The sequence below is a fragment of the Hylobates moloch genome, unplaced genomic scaffold (genome assembly GCF_009828535.3).
Source record: "Hylobates moloch isolate HMO894 unplaced genomic scaffold, HMol_V3 SCAFFOLD_45, whole genome shotgun sequence".
In the NCBI taxonomy this organism is placed as follows: domain Eukaryota; kingdom Metazoa; phylum Chordata; class Mammalia; order Primates; family Hylobatidae; genus Hylobates; species Hylobates moloch.
This window is the reverse complement of record NW_026652320.1, coordinates 1,380,205-1,402,001: the sequence shown is the minus strand read 5'-3', so window position 1 is coordinate 1,402,001 and position 21,797 is coordinate 1,380,205. Positions and strand designations below refer to the sequence as shown.

General features: G+C 40.9%; 1 protein-coding gene across 7 annotated transcripts in view; it reads left to right on the top strand.

Annotated features, from left to right (window-relative positions):
• Positions 1–3,936: 3,936 nt before the first annotated feature.
• The window catches only part of LOC116463629 (SAFB-like transcription modulator), a 54,504-nt gene continuing 36,643 nt past the window's right edge, over positions 3,937–21,797 (top strand). For 6 of the 7 annotated variants that reach the window (XM_032146815.2, XM_032146814.2, XM_058434762.1 and 3 more), the window contains exons 1-3: positions 3,941–4,212; positions 5,177–5,264; positions 20,453–20,517. In XM_032146815.2, coding sequence (XP_032002706.1) covers positions 4,051–4,212; positions 5,177–5,264; positions 20,453–20,517 — 315 coding nt within the window. In that variant the 5' untranslated portion in view covers positions 3,941–4,050. Of the gene's footprint in view, positions 4,213–5,176; positions 5,265–20,452; positions 20,518–21,797 lie in introns of all 7 variants that reach the window. The other variant, XM_058434763.1, reaches the window with a different exon arrangement.

Genomic DNA, 21,797 nt, shown 5'->3' with positions numbered 1-21,797 from the left:
GTATGATTTTAAAATGTATCCTACTTGGGCTTTGTTGAACTTCTTGAATCTATGGATCAATATGTTTCTTAAATTTTAGAAAATTCTCATCTATGATCTCTTCAGAGATTGGTTTGACCCCATTCTCTTTTCTTTCTGACATTTCAACTACAATTATTTTGGATTTCTCTCTGAATTCTGTCTGTCCCTCACTCTCTGTGCTGGATATCTCCAATTTCTCCCTTCTCCAATCCTCTATTCTGTGTCCTAAGAGGCAGATATTTACTTATTTATTTATGTTTTAGATGGAGTCTCGCTCTGTTGCCCAGGCTGGAGTGCAGTGGTGCCATCTCAGCTCACTGCAACCTCTGCCACCCGGTTCAAGCGATTCTCCTACCTCAGCCTCCTGAGTAGCTGGAACTACAGGCGCCTGTCACCACGCTTGGCTACTTTTTGTATTTTTAGTAGAGATGGGGTTTCACCATGTTGGCCAGGCTGGTCTCGAACTCCTGATGTCAGGTGATCCTCCCGCCTTGGCCTCCCAAAGAGCTGGGAATACAGGCGTGAGCCACCGTGCCTGGCCTAGACACTGTAATTTTAAAAATATTTGTAAAAGCAACTTGTGAACATAGGTAATTTGTTGTATCTCCCTTCAAGGATAATTTACATTTGCTTCTGCTAGGTAGCAGTGGCATTAATACGACACCGTTAGGTCTTAGAACATGACTTCATGTCATTAGCATGACATCAAGATGGCTGCGGTCTTTGCAAGCCTTTCCTTACTCTAAGTTCATGTTTTCTTCTAGAGAGCAGTCCTTTAGTGTCCCAAAATTAAGTCTGGGGCCAGGCGCGGTGGCTCACGCCTGTAATCCCAACACTTTGGGAGGCAGAGGCAGGCAGAGTACTCGAGGTCAGGAGTTTGAGACCAGCGAGGTCAGGAGTATGAGACCAGCCTGGCCAACATGGTGAAACCTCGTCTCAACAAAAATACAAAAATTTAGCTGGGCATGGTGGTGCACACCTGAGCTGCTCAGGAGGCTGAGGCAGGAGAATCACTCGAAGCCAGGAGGTGGAGGTTGCAGTGAGCTGAGATTGGGCCACAACACTCCAGCCTGAGTGACAGAGCAAGGCTCCGTCTCAAAAAAACAAAGTAAACAAAAATACCCCAAAAAACAACAACAAAACAACTAAGTTTGGGATGGCAAATCAGGACCCCTTCCTTTGGCAGACTCAGCTCCACCTTTTATCCCTTAAATCACCCAAAAGTGGTGCTCAAATCTCACCTGTCTTTCAGCATTAGCAAACAGCTTCTTTTATTCCAAATGGTGGTCTCATCTCTCTAGATTTCAGACTTCTCTCAAATTTTGGCCCAGTAATTTCTCATTATCTTGTTATTTCTTTTATGGTTTTGATGTTTTAAAAAGTTTCAAAATGTTTTGTCAAACATCTTCATTATCTTCAGAGAGACATCTACATGATTTATCTCCCCATCACTATTTAATATAACCTATGCGCTTTTCATTAAGACAAGTACACAATAATATAACTATTGCCAATAGGAAATAGCTGAGTCAAATGAAGATGTTTCAAGGTAGGAAAGGTTTAAAAGCCTATTCGGGCTAGGTGTGGTGGCTCACGTCTGTAATCCCAGCACTTTAGGAGGCTGAAGCAGGAGGATAGCGTAAGCCCAGGAATTTGAGACCAGCCTGGGCAACACAGTGAGAGACCCTGTCTCTAAAAAAAAAAAAAAAAAAGAAAAGAAAAATTAGCTGGGTGTGCTGGCACGCTACTTGAGAGGCTGAGGGGGAAGGATCACTTGAGCCCAGGAGTTCGAGACCAGACTGGGCAACAACGTGGTGAAACCCTTTCTCTACAAAAAATACAAAAATTAGCCAGGCGTGGTGGCAGGCGCCTGTAGTCTAGCTATTCAGGAGGCTGAGGTGGGAGGATCACTTGAGCCTGGGAGGCTGAGGCTGCTGTGAGCCATGATTACACCACTGCACTCCAATCTGGGTGACACAGTGAGACCCTGTCTCAAAAAAATAAATATAAAAACAAAAACAAAAAAAAAGAGAGAGTGTAGCTGTAAGTCCCCAGATAAATCTCTTAAAATATTGAGGACTGGGCCAGAAGATTTTTTTTTCTTTTTTTTTTTTTTGAGACGGAGTCTAGCTCTGTTGCCCAGGCTGGAGTGCAATGGCGTGATCTCAGCTCACTACAACCTCCGCCTCCTGGGTTCAAGCGATTCTTCTGCCTCAGCCTCCCAAGTTGCTGGGATTACAGGTGTGTGCCACCACGCCCGGCTAATTTTTTGTATTTTTAGTAGAGATGGGGATTCACCATGTTGGCCAGGCTGGTCTTGAACTCCTGACCTCTAGTGATCCACCCGCCTCAGCCTCCCAAAGTGCAGGGATTACAGGCATGAGCCACAGCACCCAGCCTTTTTTTTTTTTTTTGAGACAGGGTCTTGATCTGTTGGCCAGGTTGGAGTGCAGTGGCCGGATCTCACTGCAACCCCTGCCTCCCGGGTTCAAGTGATTCTCCTGCCTCAGTCTCCTTCCTGAGTAGCAGGGATTACAGGTGCTCAGCACCACGCCCGGCTAATTTTTGTATTTTTTGTAGAGACGGGGTTTCTACTAAACCCTGTATCTTGGCCAGTTTGGTCTTGAACTCCTGACCTCAAGTGATGGGCCAGAAGATTTCTAAGGAGTCTTTGCGTTCTAAATTATTATTGTGAAACCAATACTGTAGCAGAGACAGAGCTGGATTTGGAATCCAGAGCCTGGGATTTGAGCACAGCTCGGCCACATACCAGCTGTGTGAACATGGGCAAGTAATTTAATCTCTCTAAGCCTCACGGAGATTTACCTGACAGACTTGGGAAGGATTAAGGGGGTTACTGTACGTCAAAGTGCCTTATAAACTGTAAAGAACTACTCTAATGTCAGGTATTCTTTTATAATGTCCAGTCTTCCTTTTTTTGAGCCAATCAGAAAAAGTAATCTAAAGCGAGTCAGATCTCAGGAATTTAAGTTGTAAAACCAGTAAATACAGTATAGTTAACTGTGCATCATAATCACCTTATGAAATTTATAGAATCGTTTCATTCTATCAATGCTTCCACTTTGATAATGAATAACACAAGGTAAAATTACAAATAGGTACTCACTTGTACAGGCCGATCCTCCATAAGAAGATTGTCACTGTTCTTGGAATCCCAAATTTTGGGGGGCGAAATAGTGAACACAGTATATGATAACGGCAACAAGTACTTATAAGCTAGTTTTCTCATTCATTGAACAATTTCGTGTTGAGCCATTAGGTCTACAGGGGAGGCTAGCAAACCTGAGGCCAACAAGAAAGAAGTTTTCCTGTTTTTCAAGTAAGCAAGGGCAACCCTAGAATAACCTAAGCTGCCACGGGCAGGACGATGATGTTTTTTCCTGAGACAGCCAATGAGGCATGTGTCAAAGGCCAGCCCTTCCTATTCTTTGGACTAACAGCCCTAGAATTGCTTTGAAGTCTTTTGAATGGAACTCGGGGAACCTAGTTCGTTGGTGCACACCGGCGACAATTTTTCGATTATTCAGCAGAACTGATAAAGTATTTCCCTGAGAGGTTCAGCGCGCGCACGCGCCCCCTCGGTTTGTGTTGAGTAACGCGCGCACCATGTCATTCAGTACCTGCACATCGTTGTTGCTCAAGACTGAAGACGTTGCAAGAAAATGGCCAACGAAGCGACGAGGGAACGGCGGCGCGGCGGACGTTGCTGCGGTAGGACGTGCCTGACCTCCCAGTCCACACAAGGGAGCGCACCGCCCAAGTGGCCGCGGCCCGCTGGACTGAGCGCGCCGCTGCCGGTCCCTGCGCCAGTGCGCACGCGCGGCCGTCATCCGGGTGCTGGCTGCTGCTGCAGGTTGCGCTGGGGTGGCGGACCGGGGGAGGGGCCAGCGGCTCATTGTGCGCAGCGCTGCGCGGCGCCGGCGGCCGCCGAGGCCTGGGTGGAAGTTGGCGCTGCTGCCGCCGCCCTGCAGCCCACTCGCTGCCTCGGCAGCGCGCTGCTCTTCTAAGATGGCTGCCGCTACCGGTGCGGTGGCAGCCTCGGCCGCCTCGGGTCAGGGGGAAGGTAAAAAGATCACCGATCTGCGGGTCATCGATCTGAAGTCCGAGCTGAAGCGGCGGAACTTAGACATCACCGGAGTCAAGACCGTGCTCATCTCCCGACTCAAGCAGGTGAGGCCCGGCGAGGACCGGGAAGGACCGGGAAGGGGAGCTTAGGCCGCGCCTCGGCGCCCCGCTTCCGCCGCAGACTCCGGCCGCCCGCAGCCGCTGGGACCTGCGGAACGGCATGGTAGGGAGGCCCGGGGCGGCTCCCGCGAGTGTGGAGGACGGGGACCCTTCCGCGGTGCCCCCGCCCCGCGCCCCGGGCCGGGCCGGGCCTGCGAGGGATCGGCCACCGCAGCCCAGCGCGCCTCCGCCTCCCCGGGACGTCCCCGCCAGGCTGCGAGGGTTGCGGCCGCCCGGCGCGGCCTCCCAAGGGCGATCGTGGAGACCTGGGAGGCGCTGGGTCCCCAGCCTTTAGCCATGGTGAGCGTGTGCATTTCTTGGCCTCAGAGAGAATGGTTACTTTGGTGACTTCTGGGAAGTTACCGTTTAATTGTGCCCAACCGTTTCTTCCCCATCTTGAGGGGGAATTGGTAGTGGGAGTTGATGGGTGGGTGACAGAGTTTTTGTTTTCCACTAGGCTTTTAATTTTGCATCAGCGCAATAATTACTTTTTCATTCCTGATTAGCTTTCTGGTTTATTTGAGTGAGCGTTGGAATTGTAGCAGAGGAGCAATAAGTTTGCATTACAGAAACCAGGAAAACTCTTTTTAGTTATTTACTTTAGTAGCTAGCAACTTTTCTGCAATAGAACATATTTAGATTTTTGGCCAGTATGATGCGATATTTGATGATCTTGACACGGCAGAATTTAAAACTCCTTGCGATTTTGATACCTAATGATTTTTTACCCTCTGAAAGTTTCTCTCACTCTTTCGTATAGTTTAATTGCTTATTTTCGAAGTTGGTTTATGAAATGACTGGCAATTCTAATGTCTTGAGGCTTGAGGTTTGCTAAATTTTTTTTCATTTCGTTTTTATAAAATAAGTTTAGATAGATTGTGTAGCATATTAACTTCTCTTTCTAATGTAGGCTATTGAAGAGGAAGGAGGCGATCCAGATAATATTGAATTAACTGTTTCAACTGATACTCCAAACAAGAAACCAACTAAAGGCAAAGGTTGTTACGAGTTATGAACATGTTTTAAAATATATTTCGGTTATATAACTTGCCTCTGCTCTTGTGCCTCTTGCCCTGTTTATATAGTGCTACTCTTTGCTATTTCCCTCTGGCACTCTGCCTTCTTGGGTCAAGGAAGAAAAGTTACTGTTGCCAAGCTTTGGGTGACTTGTAGCCCTTAAGATTCGGCTGAAGCTGATTAGAAAGTGAGAATAGTTCTTTATTGCTTCCGGAAAAAATTACAAAGTCAAGTTGTATAATGATGCTTCATAGTGTGAAGACCTGAATAAAATACAGTTTAACACATGTCTACCTTGCCCCACAATTGGCAGAGTATTGATGGAATTCCTACCAAATCTTTCACCTTGCCTCCTTGCTGTTTTCTTTAGTATATTAAAATTCTATAACCTTTATGTTTGGTACTTTGTTTGACTTGGGGAGCTTAATTTGCATTTATGCCATTATACCTCCTAATTTTTAGTGAAATTCAAAAAGACCTCACCAATCATACTAACAAGGTAGAGGGAAAAATCCATGATTAATTAGCTTAAAAAAGTTTTAAATTATAGGGATGTTAAAGATTCTTATTTTGTAAATTTAAGCTAGAGCAGAATATATTTCTAGGATATAATGATTTAGTGACTAGCTAAAAGTGGTTTTAAATGAACATTTTGCAGTATGAATGGAACTTAGATATTTTTTAAAGCTTCTTGGTAAGTGAAACCTTTACTTGAATAACTGCAAATTTCTCCCTCCTATAAGGACAGTGGCAGGGGGTGGACATGATATATCTGGATTCTGGTCTTTACCTACAGTTTTCATGCAGAGTTTGTCATGAACAGCATTTTTTGTAATCTAATTTTCTTTACTGCTTTAAGTGATCCAAGTGTTACTCCCAACCACTGAATGATTGCAACTAAAATAAAATGAATAGATTAATTTTGAAAAGGGAATATTAAATTTTGATCTCAAGCACACCTGGGTATCAGAGATGAGGACAACTCACTATTTTGAGTTTTCCTAGGTTAGGAGAGTCCCCTGTTTGTGCCAAAGGAAATTGAAAAGGGCTAAGAAGCATTCCCTGGGAGAGGTGGGGATGTAGTTTAGAGAAGTAAAAAAGTTATCTTAAAGGTAGCTTTTAAGATAACTCTGACTCAGTATATCACTTTGAGAGATACATTTTCTGTATTTAGAGAAGCTTGTCATGAGAAGACTGCTAACAAACCGGAGGCTATTTCAAAATGGAAAACGATAGAAATTCAGAAATAAGTATGTCAGGAATTAACCATGTGTCTTGCAGTGGTTTTGATTCATATCTTTTACCTAGCATGCTGTGGTAGTTTGACAGGTACTGTGTATTAACCGTAGTCCCAGGTTGTTTGAGTTGATTATTAGTTTAGCATTGAAAATAAACATCATTTATTCCTTTCTCACCTACTTTTAATTTCTCTGTATATCCCTTTTTCAGTTTTGACTAGGAACATCATTTATCTCTTATTATTAGAAATAATTTCAGCAATATAAAATTTTAAGGGTTTTTTCAATACATTTTATGACATAGATATATATATCATATATATGATATATAGATGTGTGTGTATATATATATAGGTGTATATATATCATATGATATATATATATTTTTTTAATAGGGTATTGCTCTGTTGTCCAGGCTAGAGTTCAGTGGTACCTAGCTCTTTGCAGCCTCAAACTCCTGGGCTTAAGTGATCCCTCCCACCTTAGCCTCCCTGGTAGCTGGGACTACAGGCACGTGCCACCACAACATTTTAAATAAGTAAACATTATTTATTTTTATCAGTATGTTTGCTAATTTTTTTCTTTGTAATGGGTTATACTTGAACTTTATTCCATAACTCTGATGTTAAGAGGTCTTAAGGTATTCAGTTAGAAGTTGTAACATCTGGGGGCCCGGTGCAGTGGCTCACGCCTGTAATCCCAGCACTTTGAGAGGCTGAGGTGGGTGGATCACCTGTGGTCAGGAATTCGAGAGCAGCCTGGCCAACATGGCGCAACCCCGTCTCTACTAAAAATACAAAACAAAAAAAAAAATAGCTGGGCGTCCTAGCGCGTGTGCCTGTAATCCCAGCTACTCGGGAGGCTGGGGAGGCTGAGAGAGGAGAATCGCTTGAACCCAGGAGGCGGAGGTTGCAGTGAGCTGAGGTCACGCCACTGCACTCCAGCATGAGACTCCATTTCAAAAAAAAAAAAAGAAGTTGTAACATTTAATCATTTGTCTGTAGCAGGCCTCATTCTAAGAGATGCATGACAAAAAGCTCTAGTCTTCTTGAATTCCGGCTATCATTGTTATGAAAATCTTGTAAATTACAAAGAATATAATGTAACTCTCCAACTCCAAACACAGTTTGAATTAATTTACAATAAAGATGCTTACTGATTCAATTATTTTATTTTTATTACTTTTAATATGAGAGATTTTGAACCCAGTTTACTTATTAAAGAATGCACTTGTCTCAAATTCCAAGCAACTGATCATGTTTAGAGCCAGTTTTGCTTAAATGCGTCATACCAACTCAGTTCTAGCCTTCGAGATGTTTTCTCTGCCAGTTTACAAAGTGATAAGATTATTTTAGCCTGGGTGCAGTGGCTCATGCCTATAATCCCAAAAGACCAAAGTGGGAGGCTCACTTGAGTCCAGGAGTTCAAGACCAGCCTAAGCAACGTAGTGAGACCCTGTCTCCATTTTAAAAAAGAATTAAGATGTTTAAATAATAACTTTTAGAAACCAAATTTGTATAGGGAAACTTATTAAAATATCAGTAATGAACAGATTTGAAAACCAAGGATATATTAAATCTTGTTTTAATGTGATGTCCATTTTTCTTTTTTTTTTTTTTTTTTTTTTTTTGAGACGGAGTTTCGCTCTTGTCACCCAGGCTGGAGTGCAGTGGTGCCATCTCGGCTCACTGCAACCTCCGCCTCCCGGTTTCAAGCGATTCTCCTGCCTCAGCCTCCCGAGTAGCTGAGATTACAGGCATGCACCACCACACCCAACTAGTTTTGTATTTTTAGTAGAGACAGATTTCTCCATGTTGGTCAGGCTTGTCTCGAACTCCCAACCTCAGGTAATCCTCCTGCCTCAGCCTCCCAAAGTGAGTCACTGCGCCTGGCTGATAATCAGTTTTTCAATCAAGTTGCTGAATTACTATATTCAATTCTTTTTGCCAGATCTTGTTTTACTTACTGGTATCTACCTTGAAAATAATTTCATCTTGGTTATGCCACTTTTCCTTCAGTGCACCTGTTTTCTCTTTTGTAAAACTGGAAATTTTACTAGGTCCCCTATAAGGCTCTTTTAGTTTGGAAATTTAATAATTATATAGCCAAAAATGAGAAGAAAATGCTTTCTGTTTAACTAAAATGATGTTTAAGGAAGCAACAGGTAAGCTCATAGGAAATCAGTATAGTTTTTCTTCAGCACAAATTATTAGAAAACGAAAAGTGCCAAGAAGGGGATTACTTAGAGGTAATTATGTAGACATCAGCAAGACATAATATATAATAGCTTGTCAGGAAAAGAAATCATTCTTATGACAATATTAAGGTAGTGAATAAAAGTTAAGGAAAAAACACTTTGGTGAAACATTGAGCTTATTCTCTTATAAAATAACTATAGGGTAACTTTCATTTTAAAATGTATGTTAAAATGATTGTATTTAGAGAGGTTAGAGGGAAAGGAACCTACATATTTAAGTTTCTCCTAAGATATTTTTGAAATACAGCTATTACAAGCACAAACAATGTTGATAATGTTATAGTGGGCTCTGACATTTATATCAACATATTTATAAAATTCCTTTACATGTAGTTAATAGAGTAGATGTTTGTATCTTAGAATGGCTTTCCTGAGTCTTCACACTCTCTTTGTTATGAACTTTTAAATAAGTAACTTAGAAGAAAGCGTCACCCATCGAAGTTTACGGTTGTATTAATTGGGTGTGTGTTTAAAAAGTAGTTAAACAGGTAGAGCTAACTTCTCATTAGGTCGTTTTAGAGATTATAGATTTAAAGATTTTTGGTTTACCTGATGCTGGCATATCCTTTTCTTTTAAAATTTAAACCTTTAAAGTCACCAATTAACTTCAGCAAAAGTGATGTGGTTAATCAGTACAGTATTTAGAACTGTATGTAATGCAATACTTACCGACGTTAAAACTAATTCGTAATACCTGGCAACTTTAAAAAGACTAAAAATGATGTGTACAATCTGATTTTTCTCCTGTAGAAGCAAATATATTTTGAGGTTATAGGTTTGGCCAAACATCTAATGTCTAATTTTTTGTGGAAAATACCACAGACTACATATTTATAATTAAGAACATGTTTACTCTGTAAAGCTTTCTAAAACTTGTATCAATTAAATGTAGTAATCAGCCATATAAAGCACATTTGATATAACACAGTATCATAGTGTACTGTAATTAGCTTTTTTTTTCTCCAGCTGTAGTATGTTCAGATGTTAAGTAACACTTTAATCAGAACTGTGGCATTGAGGAGGACTTCGGGCATATAATCGTTATAGATATTTCTTAGGTACCTGAAAGGCTGAAAGCTGTGAAGGCCAGGACATAGTTTTTCATTTGCCTCTGTCTCTGTAATGCCTAGTGTAGAGCATGGCACGTAATAAGTGCTCAAAAAACATTTGTTGAATGAATACTGAGGGCCTTTTGGGGGCTTTCTTAACTGCTTTTAGAAATACCTCTTTTGGGCCGGGCGCGTGGCTCAACGCCTGTATTCCCAGCACTTTGGGAGGCTGAGGTGGGCGGATCACCTGATGTTAGGAGTTTGAGACCAGACTGGCTAACATGGTGAAACCCCGTTTTTACTAAAAATACAAAAAATTAGCCGGGCATGGTGGTGGTGTGCATCTGTAATCCCAGCTACTCGGGAGGCCGAGGCAGGAGAATCTCTTGAACCCGGGAGGCAGAAGTTGCAGTGAGCTGAGATGGCGCCATTGCACTCCAGCTTGGGCAACAAGAGTGAAACTTGGTCTCAAAAAACAGAAAAAAAAAAAAGAAAAAAGAAATATCTCTTTTGGTGCCTATTTTAATTGCATATTTCTTTGTAAGAAGCAGGTATATCAGGGATTAATAGTTTTTATCTTTTTTTTAAAGGTGCCTCTCTCAAGAGCATAATGGCTTCTCACACATTGATATGTAAAATATACTTTTAGCGCACATGAATCATTGCATCATCCTTTTATTCTTTACCACATTGATGCTGTGTTGAAAAGCCTCTGAACCTTTGCTGGAATATTGTCCAACCTCAGAGGGCTGTATATGTCATTTTCATTTCACAAAATTAGCCCTTTTATCGCAGCCATTAAAACCTACATTTGGCCAGGCGCAGTGGCTCACACCTATAATCCCAGCACTTTGGGAGGCCGATGTGGGCGATTACAAGGTCAGGAGTTCGAGACCAGCCTGGTCAACATGGTGAAACCCGCTCTCTACTAAAAATACAAAAATTTGCCAGGTGTGGTGGCATGTGCCTGTAATCCCAGCTACTCCGGAGGCTCAGGCAGGAGAATCACTTGAACTTGGGAGGAGGAGGTTGCAGTGAGCCGAAATGGTGCTGCTGCACTCCAGCCTGGGTGACAGAAAAAGACCCTGTCTCAAAAAAAAAAAAAGGTAATCCAGAAAAGTACAAAAAAGTTAAGATTACCCGTAATCCCACCACCCTGAATTTATCATACCTAAGATTTTACGTATGATATATATACATATTTATAATTAAGTACATGTTTACTCTGTAAAGCTTTCTAAAAGTTAATCCAATATAGTAATCAACCACATAAAGCACATTTCATATTACAACACATGTTGATCTAAGTTGTGTAGGTATATGTGCAAGTACTTACAGGAGGTTTATGTTTAAAGGTTTTTTCCTCCCTTTTCAACAACTAAAATAGATTCACATCGTACATGGTGTTTTGTTGAAGGTAGATAGAACTTAAATATTTCTGTAGTCTGGAGAATCAAAAAACAATAACCTTCCGTCTATATTCTTCTCAACGGCTTCTGTAGATAGATTCACTTATCTTAGTGGCTCCTGATCTGCACTCTGCGTTAGTCATTTGAATTTTAAAAAATACAGATAGCAGGCTTTCACTCCCCATACAGTTGGTTTGGGTTGTTATGTTGGGGGCCCAGGCATCAGTATGTATTTTCTAAAAGCTCTCCAGGTGATTCTTACATACACCTGGAGTTAAGAACTAACTAATCTAAACTAAAGCTTGAAATTTAGCATCATTTTTATTCATCTCTCTGCTGGTCAGTTTCTAGATTGTTTTATATACTTTTCAGTTTTCGGAAAACTTCTACATTGCTTTATTTGATTCTCACAACGGTGCTGAGAGTTAAGCAGGACTATTTTCTTTTTACTGGTAGAATAGAAAGGTAATTCATTAAGAACCCAGTTAAATTACCTTTGACAGTCTTGTGTTTGTAGGCACACCTGCCTGAAGGAGTGTGCCAGAAATGTTTATTCTGTTCATCTTTAGATAATTAATGTAAGAGATTTGAAAAATATACCTTTGGCATATTCAAGGTTTATTATAATGAATGTGAATTATCTTTGTAGTAATTTTTCAAAGTGACCTATTGGGCCAGGTGGGATGGCTCACGCTTGTAAACACAGCACTTTGGGAGGCCGAGGCGGCTGGATCACTTGAGGTCAGGAGTTCGAGACCAGCATGGCCAACATGGTGAAACCCCATCTCTACTAAAAATACAAAAACTAGCTGGGCGTGATGTTGGGTATGTGTAACCTTAGCTACTCAGGAGGCTGAGGCAGGAGAGTCACTTGAACCCAGGATGCAGAGGTTGCAGTGAGCTGAGATTGTGCCACTGCACTCCAGCCTGGGCAATAGAGTAAGACCCTGCCACAAAAACAGAAACAAAACTCAGAGTGACCTATTGTATGACTGTTGTGTTTAAGACAATGTACAAGGCCTTTCAGAAAAGTGATTTTATTAGTAAAATGTCAGTTTAATAGAAGAGAAGCTAAAACACTTGCAAACAATACAAGGCATGGCCTGTGATTGTTTTAAGATACTCCATGCAACCGGGGAGAGGTTGTTGCTGGAAACATTTCAATTTGGCATATCTTCTTAATCTTCCCCTCCCTTGCAACAGAAATTTTATAACTAAGCTTTTTTTTTTTTTTAACATTTTATTGTAGCTCTTGTTAATGTTTAAGGGGAAAAGTTACTCAGCCATAAAGTATTTTGGCAAAATGGTTTTAAAATTTCCTTAGGCTGGGAGCAGTGGCTCACGCCTGTAATCCCACCAGTTTGGGAGGCCAAGGCAGGAAGACTGCTTGGACCCAGGAGGTTGAGGCTGCAGTGAACCATGACTGCCACTGCACTCCAGCCTGGGCGATAGAGCGAGACCTTGTCTTAGAGAAAAAAAAAACTCATTATTAAGTGGGATTTGTTTTTGTTTGGGAGGTATTTCTGAACTTAAGGAAAATTGCAAACAATTGTAAGACCAGTTTGCCTTTGGAGGAAAAGGAAAACTGCAAACCCTTATAAAGACCAATTTGCCTTTGGAGGAGAAGGCCAATTTATGATCCAAAATCCTCAGAATTCTCAAACAGAGAAAGTTCTGAAAACTGAAAATTTTTTCTTAAGTTTGGTGGCAAAACTTATTTATTTATATTGATTTATCCCATTTGATGTGAATCTGCTTACATTTCATTGCACAAAATGTTTCTGTGATTGTGAAATACTGTTCCAGAAGCCACTGGGAGGTTTAACTTAATAAATAGTATGTGCAACATTTTACTCTTCTAAAATCTGAAAATTGTGAATTCTGAAACATATCTCAGAGGGTTTCATTAAGAATTTTTGGACCTATACAAATTTATGCTGCATAAATGTTTATAGTCTTGTCTTTCTCTGGTATATACATTTTTACTTTGCCATTTTACTTTAGGCCCTAAAATCATGCAAATAATATTTTAGATTTTTGTTGTCGTTGTTGTTTCAAAATAGCCATGTTACTACTATGATAGTTTAGGATGTGATAGGTTAATCTTGCTTTCATTTTTTATTTTGTTATTCAGATTATGTTTACTGCCCAATTTATTTTGTAGTTTTTTCCTCAAAGCATAAAAGTTTGGCTTCAGGCCAGGCATGGTGGCTCACGCCTCTAATCCCAGCACCTTGGGAGGCCGAGGCCGGTGGATCACTTGAGGCCAGGAGTTCGAGACCAGCCTGGCCAACGTGATGAAACCCTGTCTCTATTAAAAATACAAAAATTAGCTGCATGTGGTGGCATGAGGCTATAATCCCAGCTACTCAGGAGGCTGAATCAGGAGAATTGCTTGAACTCGAAAGGCAGAGGTTGCAGTGAGCCAAGATCGCGCCACTGCACTGCACTCCAGCCTGGGCAAGAAGAGCGAGACAGTGTCTCCAAAAAAAAAAAAAAAAAAAGTTTGGCTTCAATCTGCCTTACACTTTCAGTTAGTTCCTTTATCCTGGTCATGCCACTTTCACAGTTTTGTGGCAGTTGCTACATTCCCTGTAGGACAAAAGAGGTGAAACTATTTAGTTGATTTGCAGCAGGAGCTTTGATAGCAAAGGTTTAAATGGGATAGACATAAATGGTTACTTGACTGTACAAAAATGTGCTGAAGATAGTGCTGCTTGTTGGAATTTAAGGGTGATTTGGTCTTTGAAATTCTTTCTCGTGTGTGATATTACAAAAGTTAGGGACCTGCAGATGTAGTGACAGGATGTACTGACAGGATGGGTTACACACAAAGTTAGTTGAACTGCCATGTCACCCCTTTCTGCCAGTTGGGCCAAATAGAAATCCAGACCTTGTTTTCTTGTTTTTAACTTTTAGAGATTATTTATTTATTTGTTTATTTTTGAGGAGTCTCTGTCACCCAGATTGAAATTGAGTGGCACAATCTTGGCTCACTGCATTCTTGACCTCCTGGGCTTAAGGGATCCTCCCACATCAGCCCACCTAGTAGCTGGATGGCAGGTGCACACCACCACGCCTGGCCAATTTGTGTGTTTTTTTGTAGATACGGGGCTCCACCATGTTGTCCATACTAGTCTCGAACTTCTGACCTCAGTTAACCCTCCTGCCTTGGCCTCCCAAAGGGTTTGAGATTACAGGTTCAAGCCACCATGCCCGACCTGTTTTCCGTTAGTGTCCAGCATAGGACTTACTCCATTATCAGTCAGAAAATATATAATGTGGCTGGGTGCAGTGGCTCACCCCTGTAATCCCAGCATTTTGGGAGGCTGAGGCGGGCAGATCACTAGAGGTCAGGAGTTCGAGACCAGTCTGGCCAACTTGGTGAAACCCTGTCTCTACTAAAAATAGAAAAATTAGCTGGATGTGGTGGCAGCACGTGCCTGTAATCCCAGCTACTTGGGAGGCTGAAGCGGGAGAATTGCTCGAACCCATAAGATGGAGGTGGCAGTGAGCCAAGATCGCACCACTGTATTCCAGTCTGGGTGACAGAGTGAGACTCCATCTCAAAAAAAATAAAATAAAGACACAATGCTTGAATATCGGTTTTATATTATATATTTTATATATTTTTATATGTGCATATAATATATAATATATATTATATGTATATAATATATATTTTATATATTATATGTATATAATATATATTTTATATATTATATGTATATAATATATATTTTATATATTTATATAATAATATACACATTGTATATCATGTACTATACATATTATATATTATATAAATATATATGGTATTGTACTAGGTTCTGAGCTGGCTGATAAACATTATAGCTTTTTTTTTTTTTTTTTTTTTTTTGAGGCAGAGTTTTGCTCTTGTCACCCAGACTGGAGTGCGGTGGCATGATCTCGGCTCACTGCAATCTCCACCTCCCATATTCAAGCAATCCTTCTGCCTCAGCCTCCCAAATAGCTGGAATTACAACCATGAGTCACCACACCCGGCTACTTTTTTGTGTTTTTAGTAGAGACAGGGTTTTACCATGTTGGCCAGGCTAGTTGCACACTCCTGACCTCAAGTGGTCCGCCCACCTCAGCCTCCCAAAGTACTGGGATTACAGGTGTGAGCCACCTCACCGAGCAACATTATAGCTTTTTAAAATGAGTTAGATTTTGTATGGGGGGGGAAGTGTTTTTTCACAAAATAAGAAATTACAATATGGTCGGCTGGAGTCAGGAGTTCGAGACCAGCGTGGTCAACATGCTGAAACCCTGTCTCTACTAAAAATACAAAAATTAGCTGGGGTTGTGGTGTGCGCCTGTAATCCCAGCTCCTCAGGAGGCTGAGGCATGAGAATCGCTTGAACCTGGGAGGCAGAGGTTGCAGTGAGTGAAGATCATGCCACTAAACTTCAGCCTGCATGACAGAGTGAGAGTCTGTCTCAAAAAAAAAAAAAAAAAGTTGTTAACAGTATTTACCATGTGTAAAGTTTCTAATTTACCATGTGTAAAACAAGCCAAAAGTTGCAAATTATGAAAGCAGTCCAAAGCTAATGTGAGATTTCAGTTTTCTTGAATACTATGTATCAGGTTGTTACTCCAGTTTCATCACTGTTTGACAATCTTGTCCTAATGGCTTTTAAGATTACAAGCTGAAACATTAAATGTCCAGTGTGATTGTATTGTAACAGCTGTTGGAAACAGTATGGGACAGCAAAATTAGACCATTTTTACATACCCCAGTGCTGCCTCTTGTTGCCTGTGCATCATCGTCATTGGGCAAGTGCGTCTCACATTTTAAAATTTTATACATGTGGATTTTGGAACTTGTGTTTACAGTAAAAGATAATATTTTAAACAACTGGTACATTGTAGCTCCTCAAAGATCTAATGGTTTTAAGGAATGGAAATTGGGCTGCGTTTAAATTGAAGCACTGCCATTTACTAGCTTTGTAATCTAATTTTTCAGACTTAGTGTCTTTTTTGTAAAAGGGGCATAATGGTTTCAGAGTAGTTGTGAGGATAACATTTTAAAATACAAGTACATAAATGCATATGAAGAATTTATCCTAGCACCTGGACCATAGGTGCCACTTCAGTAGTAATGACTGCTGTTTTTGTTGCTGAAGTGTAATTTGGTTTTCCTGTTTTTCACTAAAAGAAGTGAAATTCGACACCGAGTGTGCATAGTATGTAATTTGTCATTATGCTGAGGACTGCCATTTCAAAGATAATACTTTTATTTTAAAATTTTTTTATTTTTTATTTTTGAGATGGAGTCTTGCTGTGTTGCCAAGGCTAGAGTACACTGGCGCAATCTCGGCTCACTGCAACCTCCACCTCCTGGGTTCAAATGATTCTCCTGCCTCAGCCTCCCGAGTAGCTGGGATTACAGGCGCCCATCACCACGCCCGGCTAATTTTTGTGTTTTTAGTAAAGAACGGGTTTCACTATGTTGGCCAGGCTGGTCTCAAACTCCTGACCTCACGTGATCTGCCCACCTCTGCCTCCCAAAGTGTTGGGATTACAGGCGTGAGCCACCACGCCCAGCCAAAAAACATTTATTTATTTATTTGTTTGTTTATTTATTTATTTATTTTGAGATGGAGTCCCGTTCCATTGCCCAGGCTGGAGTGCTGCGTTGCGATCTTGGCTCACTGCAGCCTCCACCTCCCGGGTTCAGGTGATTCTCCTGCCTCAGCCTCCCAATTAGCTGGGATTATAGGCATGTGCCACCATGCCCGGCTAATTTTATATTTTTAGTAGAGATGGGGTTTCACGATGTTGGCCAGGCTGGTCTCAAACTCCTAACCTCAGGTGATCCACCTACCTTGGCCTCCCAAAGTGCTGGGATTACAGGCATGAGCCGCTGTGCCCAGCCTTATTTATTTATTTTACTTTGAAGACAGAGTGTCGCTCTGTCTCTCAGGCGTGAGTGCAGTGGGGCGATCTCAGCTTACTGCAACCTCCACTTCCCCAATTCAAGTGATTGAACCCAGTGCCTCAGCCTCCTGAGTAGCTGGGATTACAGGCATGCACCACCATGCCCAGCTACTTTTTTGTATTTTTTAGTAGAGGTGGGGTTTTGCTAGTTGGCCAGGCTGCTCTCGAACCCCGGGCTTCAAGCGATCTGCCCTCCTTGGCCTCCCAAAGTGCTGGGTTTACAGGCATGAGCCACTGCGCCCGGCCTCAAAGATAATTAAGTTGAATTAATTCACCACTCCTTATTAGAGTAATGTGTTTTATACAGGTCATAATAAGATATAGTGGCAGGAATTCAAGATTGGTCACAAAATCCTGGCTTTAGTTCTGACCGCACCATTTTCAAGTTTTAGGCAAGGTATTTAACCTCTCAGGCTCATTTTTTCTTTTGTAAAATTGTGATAATGGACCCATGTACCGTCATAGGGTGCTTGGACAAATCAACTGAAATTTTTTTTAAGTGCTTTGCAAATTGTAAGGCAGTTTGTGATTATAAGGAATAAATAGCATTTGTAAATGATCTAAAGGAGTTCCCCCAAAAGTTCTGCTCTATAGGCTATTTGGTGGTGAGTGTGTATGGGAGAGGATTTGATGTTTTGGTTTATTTTGCTTCTGAAATAGGGTCTCGCTCTGTTGTCCAGGCTGGAGTGCAGTGGTTGGTATAATTACAGCTCACTGCAGCCTTGCCCTCCTGGGTTCAAGCAATTCTCCCACCTCCTGGGTTCAAGCAGTCCTCCCACCTCAGCCTCCTGAATAGCTGGGACTACTGGCATACACCGCCACACCCAGCTGTGTTTAAAAAAATTTTTTTGAAGAGATAGGGATCTCTTCAAAAGCTGGTGTTGCCTGGGCTGGTCTCATCTCATGGGCTGAAGCGATTCTCCCACCCCCAGCCTCCCAAAGTGCTGGGATTACGGGCATTAGCCACCGCTTCCAGCAAGATTTGATATTTTAAAAAAGCGTTTTTCTCCCAAAAAGTAGCCTCTTTAAGGTTTTTGTATTATGGAACCTTCTCTAAATGTAATAGAAGAATGTAATTATCTGGGCATGGTGGCTCACGCCTGTTATCCCAGCACTTTGGGAGGCCGAGGTGGGTGGATCACCTAAGGTCAGGAGATCGAGACCATCCTAGCTAACACGGTGAAACCCTATCTCTACTAAAAATACAAAACATTAGCCAGGTGTGGTAGCACGCGCCTGTAGTCCCATCTACTCGGGAGGCTGAGGCAGGAGAATCGCTTGAACTCGGGAGGCAGAGGTTGCCTCTGCATTCCAGCCTGGGCGACAGAGCAAGACTCTCTCAGAAAAAAAAAAAAAAAATTTAGTAGTTTTCTTTTTCAGGAAAAGAACATCTTTAATTTTTTTTCTTTCTTAGTGATTGCCCTTTTAGTAACTTCTAATTTTAGACTTTAGGGCAACATAATCAGATAGACTTGTTGTTATGTGAAATTCTAGTGTACAAATTAAGTTTAGTGATAAAGAGAATGACAGTAATTGTAAAATTATATGCAAAGTAATTTATATGCAAAGTAAACCAAAAAGTTAAACCAAAAAGTTATGTTTTCCTCAAAATGCAAACGTCAACATTGTAAATAGGAAACTAGCACAACACCAAGCGCCACACTTCATTTCTTATTTGATTCTCACAAGCCTTCAGCTACTAATTGAGTAAAAGAAAAATCCCCGCTCCTAATCTTGTTTTTTGCATACTTGGAAGGACTAGCATATCATTTCCCCTTTTATCACTCATTTGCGGAAATGACTTAGAATTGGGAGTAATGACAGATAGGAGCTACCGAGGAGACTAGGGAAATGCAGGTATACTAACTTTTATAATATTTATTGCAACAGCTAAACCTCTACCCTGATTACTGAAGCTTGAACTAGGTAGTAGCACTGTCTGTGCCGGTTATAGGCAAAAAAAGTTCATTCATTGGCCTTGGGAAAGAACATCCATTCATGTTTCAAAAGAAATGAAAAAAAAATTTTGTTTTAATAGTAAACTTCCAGCAGATGACTTTTTTTATGGCATTTCTAGTACATTAAGGATTTTTAAGTAGGATTTTGTGGACTAGCCTGAAAACATAATAAACTTTTAGCATTGCCTCTGTGGAAAACTTTTTTTTTTTTTTTAATGTGGAAAACGATTTTAAAGTTCCAACTACCAGCCGGGCGCAATGGCTCAATGCCTGTAATCCTAGCACTTTGGGAGGCTGAGGTGGGCAGATCACTTGAGGTCAGGAGATCGAAACCAGCCTGGCCAACGTGGTGAAACTCCATCTGTCTCTACTAAAAATACAAAAATTAGCCAGGCATGGTGCCTCGTGCCTGTAATTCTAGCTACTTGGGAGGCTGAGGTAGGAGAATCTCTTGAACCCAGGAGGGGAAGTTACAGTGAGCCGAGATTGCACCACTGCACTCCAGCCTGGGCAACAGAGTGAGACTCTGTCTCAAGAATAAATATTCTTAAAAAAAAAATTCTAACTACCAGTTTTTAAAGTTTTGAAGATGGGCAAAGAAGGTCTGTAGTTTGTCGGAAAGCTATTAACAGTTTTCACTCTGCAGTAATTTCTGCATGCCTTAAATCAGTTATTATGTTAAGTGGGCAGCACTCTTTATATTTAGGCTTTTGGTGAAATAAATAATTAGCATAAAAGTAGTTACTGTATTTAAGGAATTTCTTCTCTACGAAGAGGCGAGGTGTACTAGAGACAGAGTACAAGGCAATATGTAATCAACCACCTGATGGATTGTAAGATGAAGATTAAAGTGTGAGGATTTTTATTTCAGAGAATGCTTGTTGAAGAGAAGAACATAGGAAAGGCTTTGTGGGAGATACAGATCTTGTACTTAGCTATCAGGTGTCCATATATATATAGTTAGTAGAATGCCATTGAAAGGTATCACAACTTCTCAGATAATTGAGGATAGAAAATTCAGCTGATGTAAAGAAAAATGCACCATATATGTCAAGTCAGTTAAGCTGATGGGTTCATATGTAGGTTTATGTGCACAGTGTTTCAGTGAAAGAGCATGACATAGGAAAGCTTTTTTTGTTTGGGACAGCTCTGACCAGGTGGTTTAGAAGCAGTTGACATTAGCTTTGTCAGACAGTTTGGGAGTGAAGAGTGCTATTGCAGGGTAAACTCTGAATATTTTTTGTTCTTAAAGTAATAAAATATCGGTTGTTAGCCCATTTTCCTTCTTTCGCAGGTAAAAAACATGAAGCAGATGAGTTGAGTGGAGATGCTTCTGTGGAAGATGATGCTTTTATCAAGGTAAAGTGTTAATTACTCAGGTTAAGATGCTTATTTTAAGCCAAGTATTTTGCATCATGAATTTTGTGCTTTTTATTGAACAATGGTCACTGAAGTATGTAGGTTAAAGATAAAGACCTATGTAATATTGACAATGTTTAATATTGTCAATCTCGTTAACTCTCATAATTGAGAAATATAGTAAATAACTTTTTCTTTAGTTAAATGAGATACAAAAGCTAAAAATAATAATCTGTCCAGGCCTTTAGGTAGAAAGCTGGCCAGGGGAATAGCTACAAGACAATTGATATATATGTTAGTTCCTGGACGAGATATCACAGGGAAGGATATTGGTAATTTATTTGTTATCTGCCATTGCATTTAGCTTTTGTATATAATATACAGAACTTAGATTAATGTAGACCTTAAAATACACAGAGAAAATTGCGGATGTGTTACTACTTGGTAAAGATCAAATTAAGGGCCAGACGCCATGGCTCACGCCTATAATCCCAGCACTTTGGGAGGTCTAGGCAGGCGGATCACTTGAGGTCGGGAGTTTGAGACCAGCCTGGCCAACATAGTAAAACCCCATCTCTACTAAAAATACAAAAATTAGCCAGGTGTGGTGGCACATGCCTGTAATCCCAACTACTTGAGTGGCTGAGGCAGGAGAATCGCTTGAACCCAGGAGGTGGAGGGTGCAGTGAGCCGAAATCGTGGCAATGCATTCCAGTCTGGGTAACAGCAAGACTCCGTCTCAAAAAAAAAAAAAAAAAAGAGAGAGATATCAAATTAAGAAATTTATTTTGCCCTTTAAAGATAAATAAGCTAGGCCTTTTGGGGCCAAAAATGAGTGTATTTCAAAACTGGCTGGCCAGAAAAATTATGGATGTAATTTTAATTGGGGTTGGTGCAGTTCTATATACTACAGCTATAGAACAAGCTATTTTTAATTGTAGTTAGGGTTTTTTAATTTGTTTTTTTTTTATGTTAATGAAAAGTGATCTACTGCTTATTAGGTCTTAAGTATTGTGGTATTTGCAGGAATTATTTCATGAGTATAGTTCCTCTTGAATTATATACATTTATGCCCCCATACCATATATTGTTTTCTGGGTAAAACTCGTCCATATTGTCATCATGTCTTTTGATGTTTGTGTTTTACCATAGAGTCAGCTCATGTTCATTTACCCACCCATCTCTCCTGCCTCCTAGCTCTCTTCAGTCTCCACACTGCACACACACACACACAACCCCACCCCCAAAAGATGTTTTGTCGAGGAGTTAGCCCTGAAATC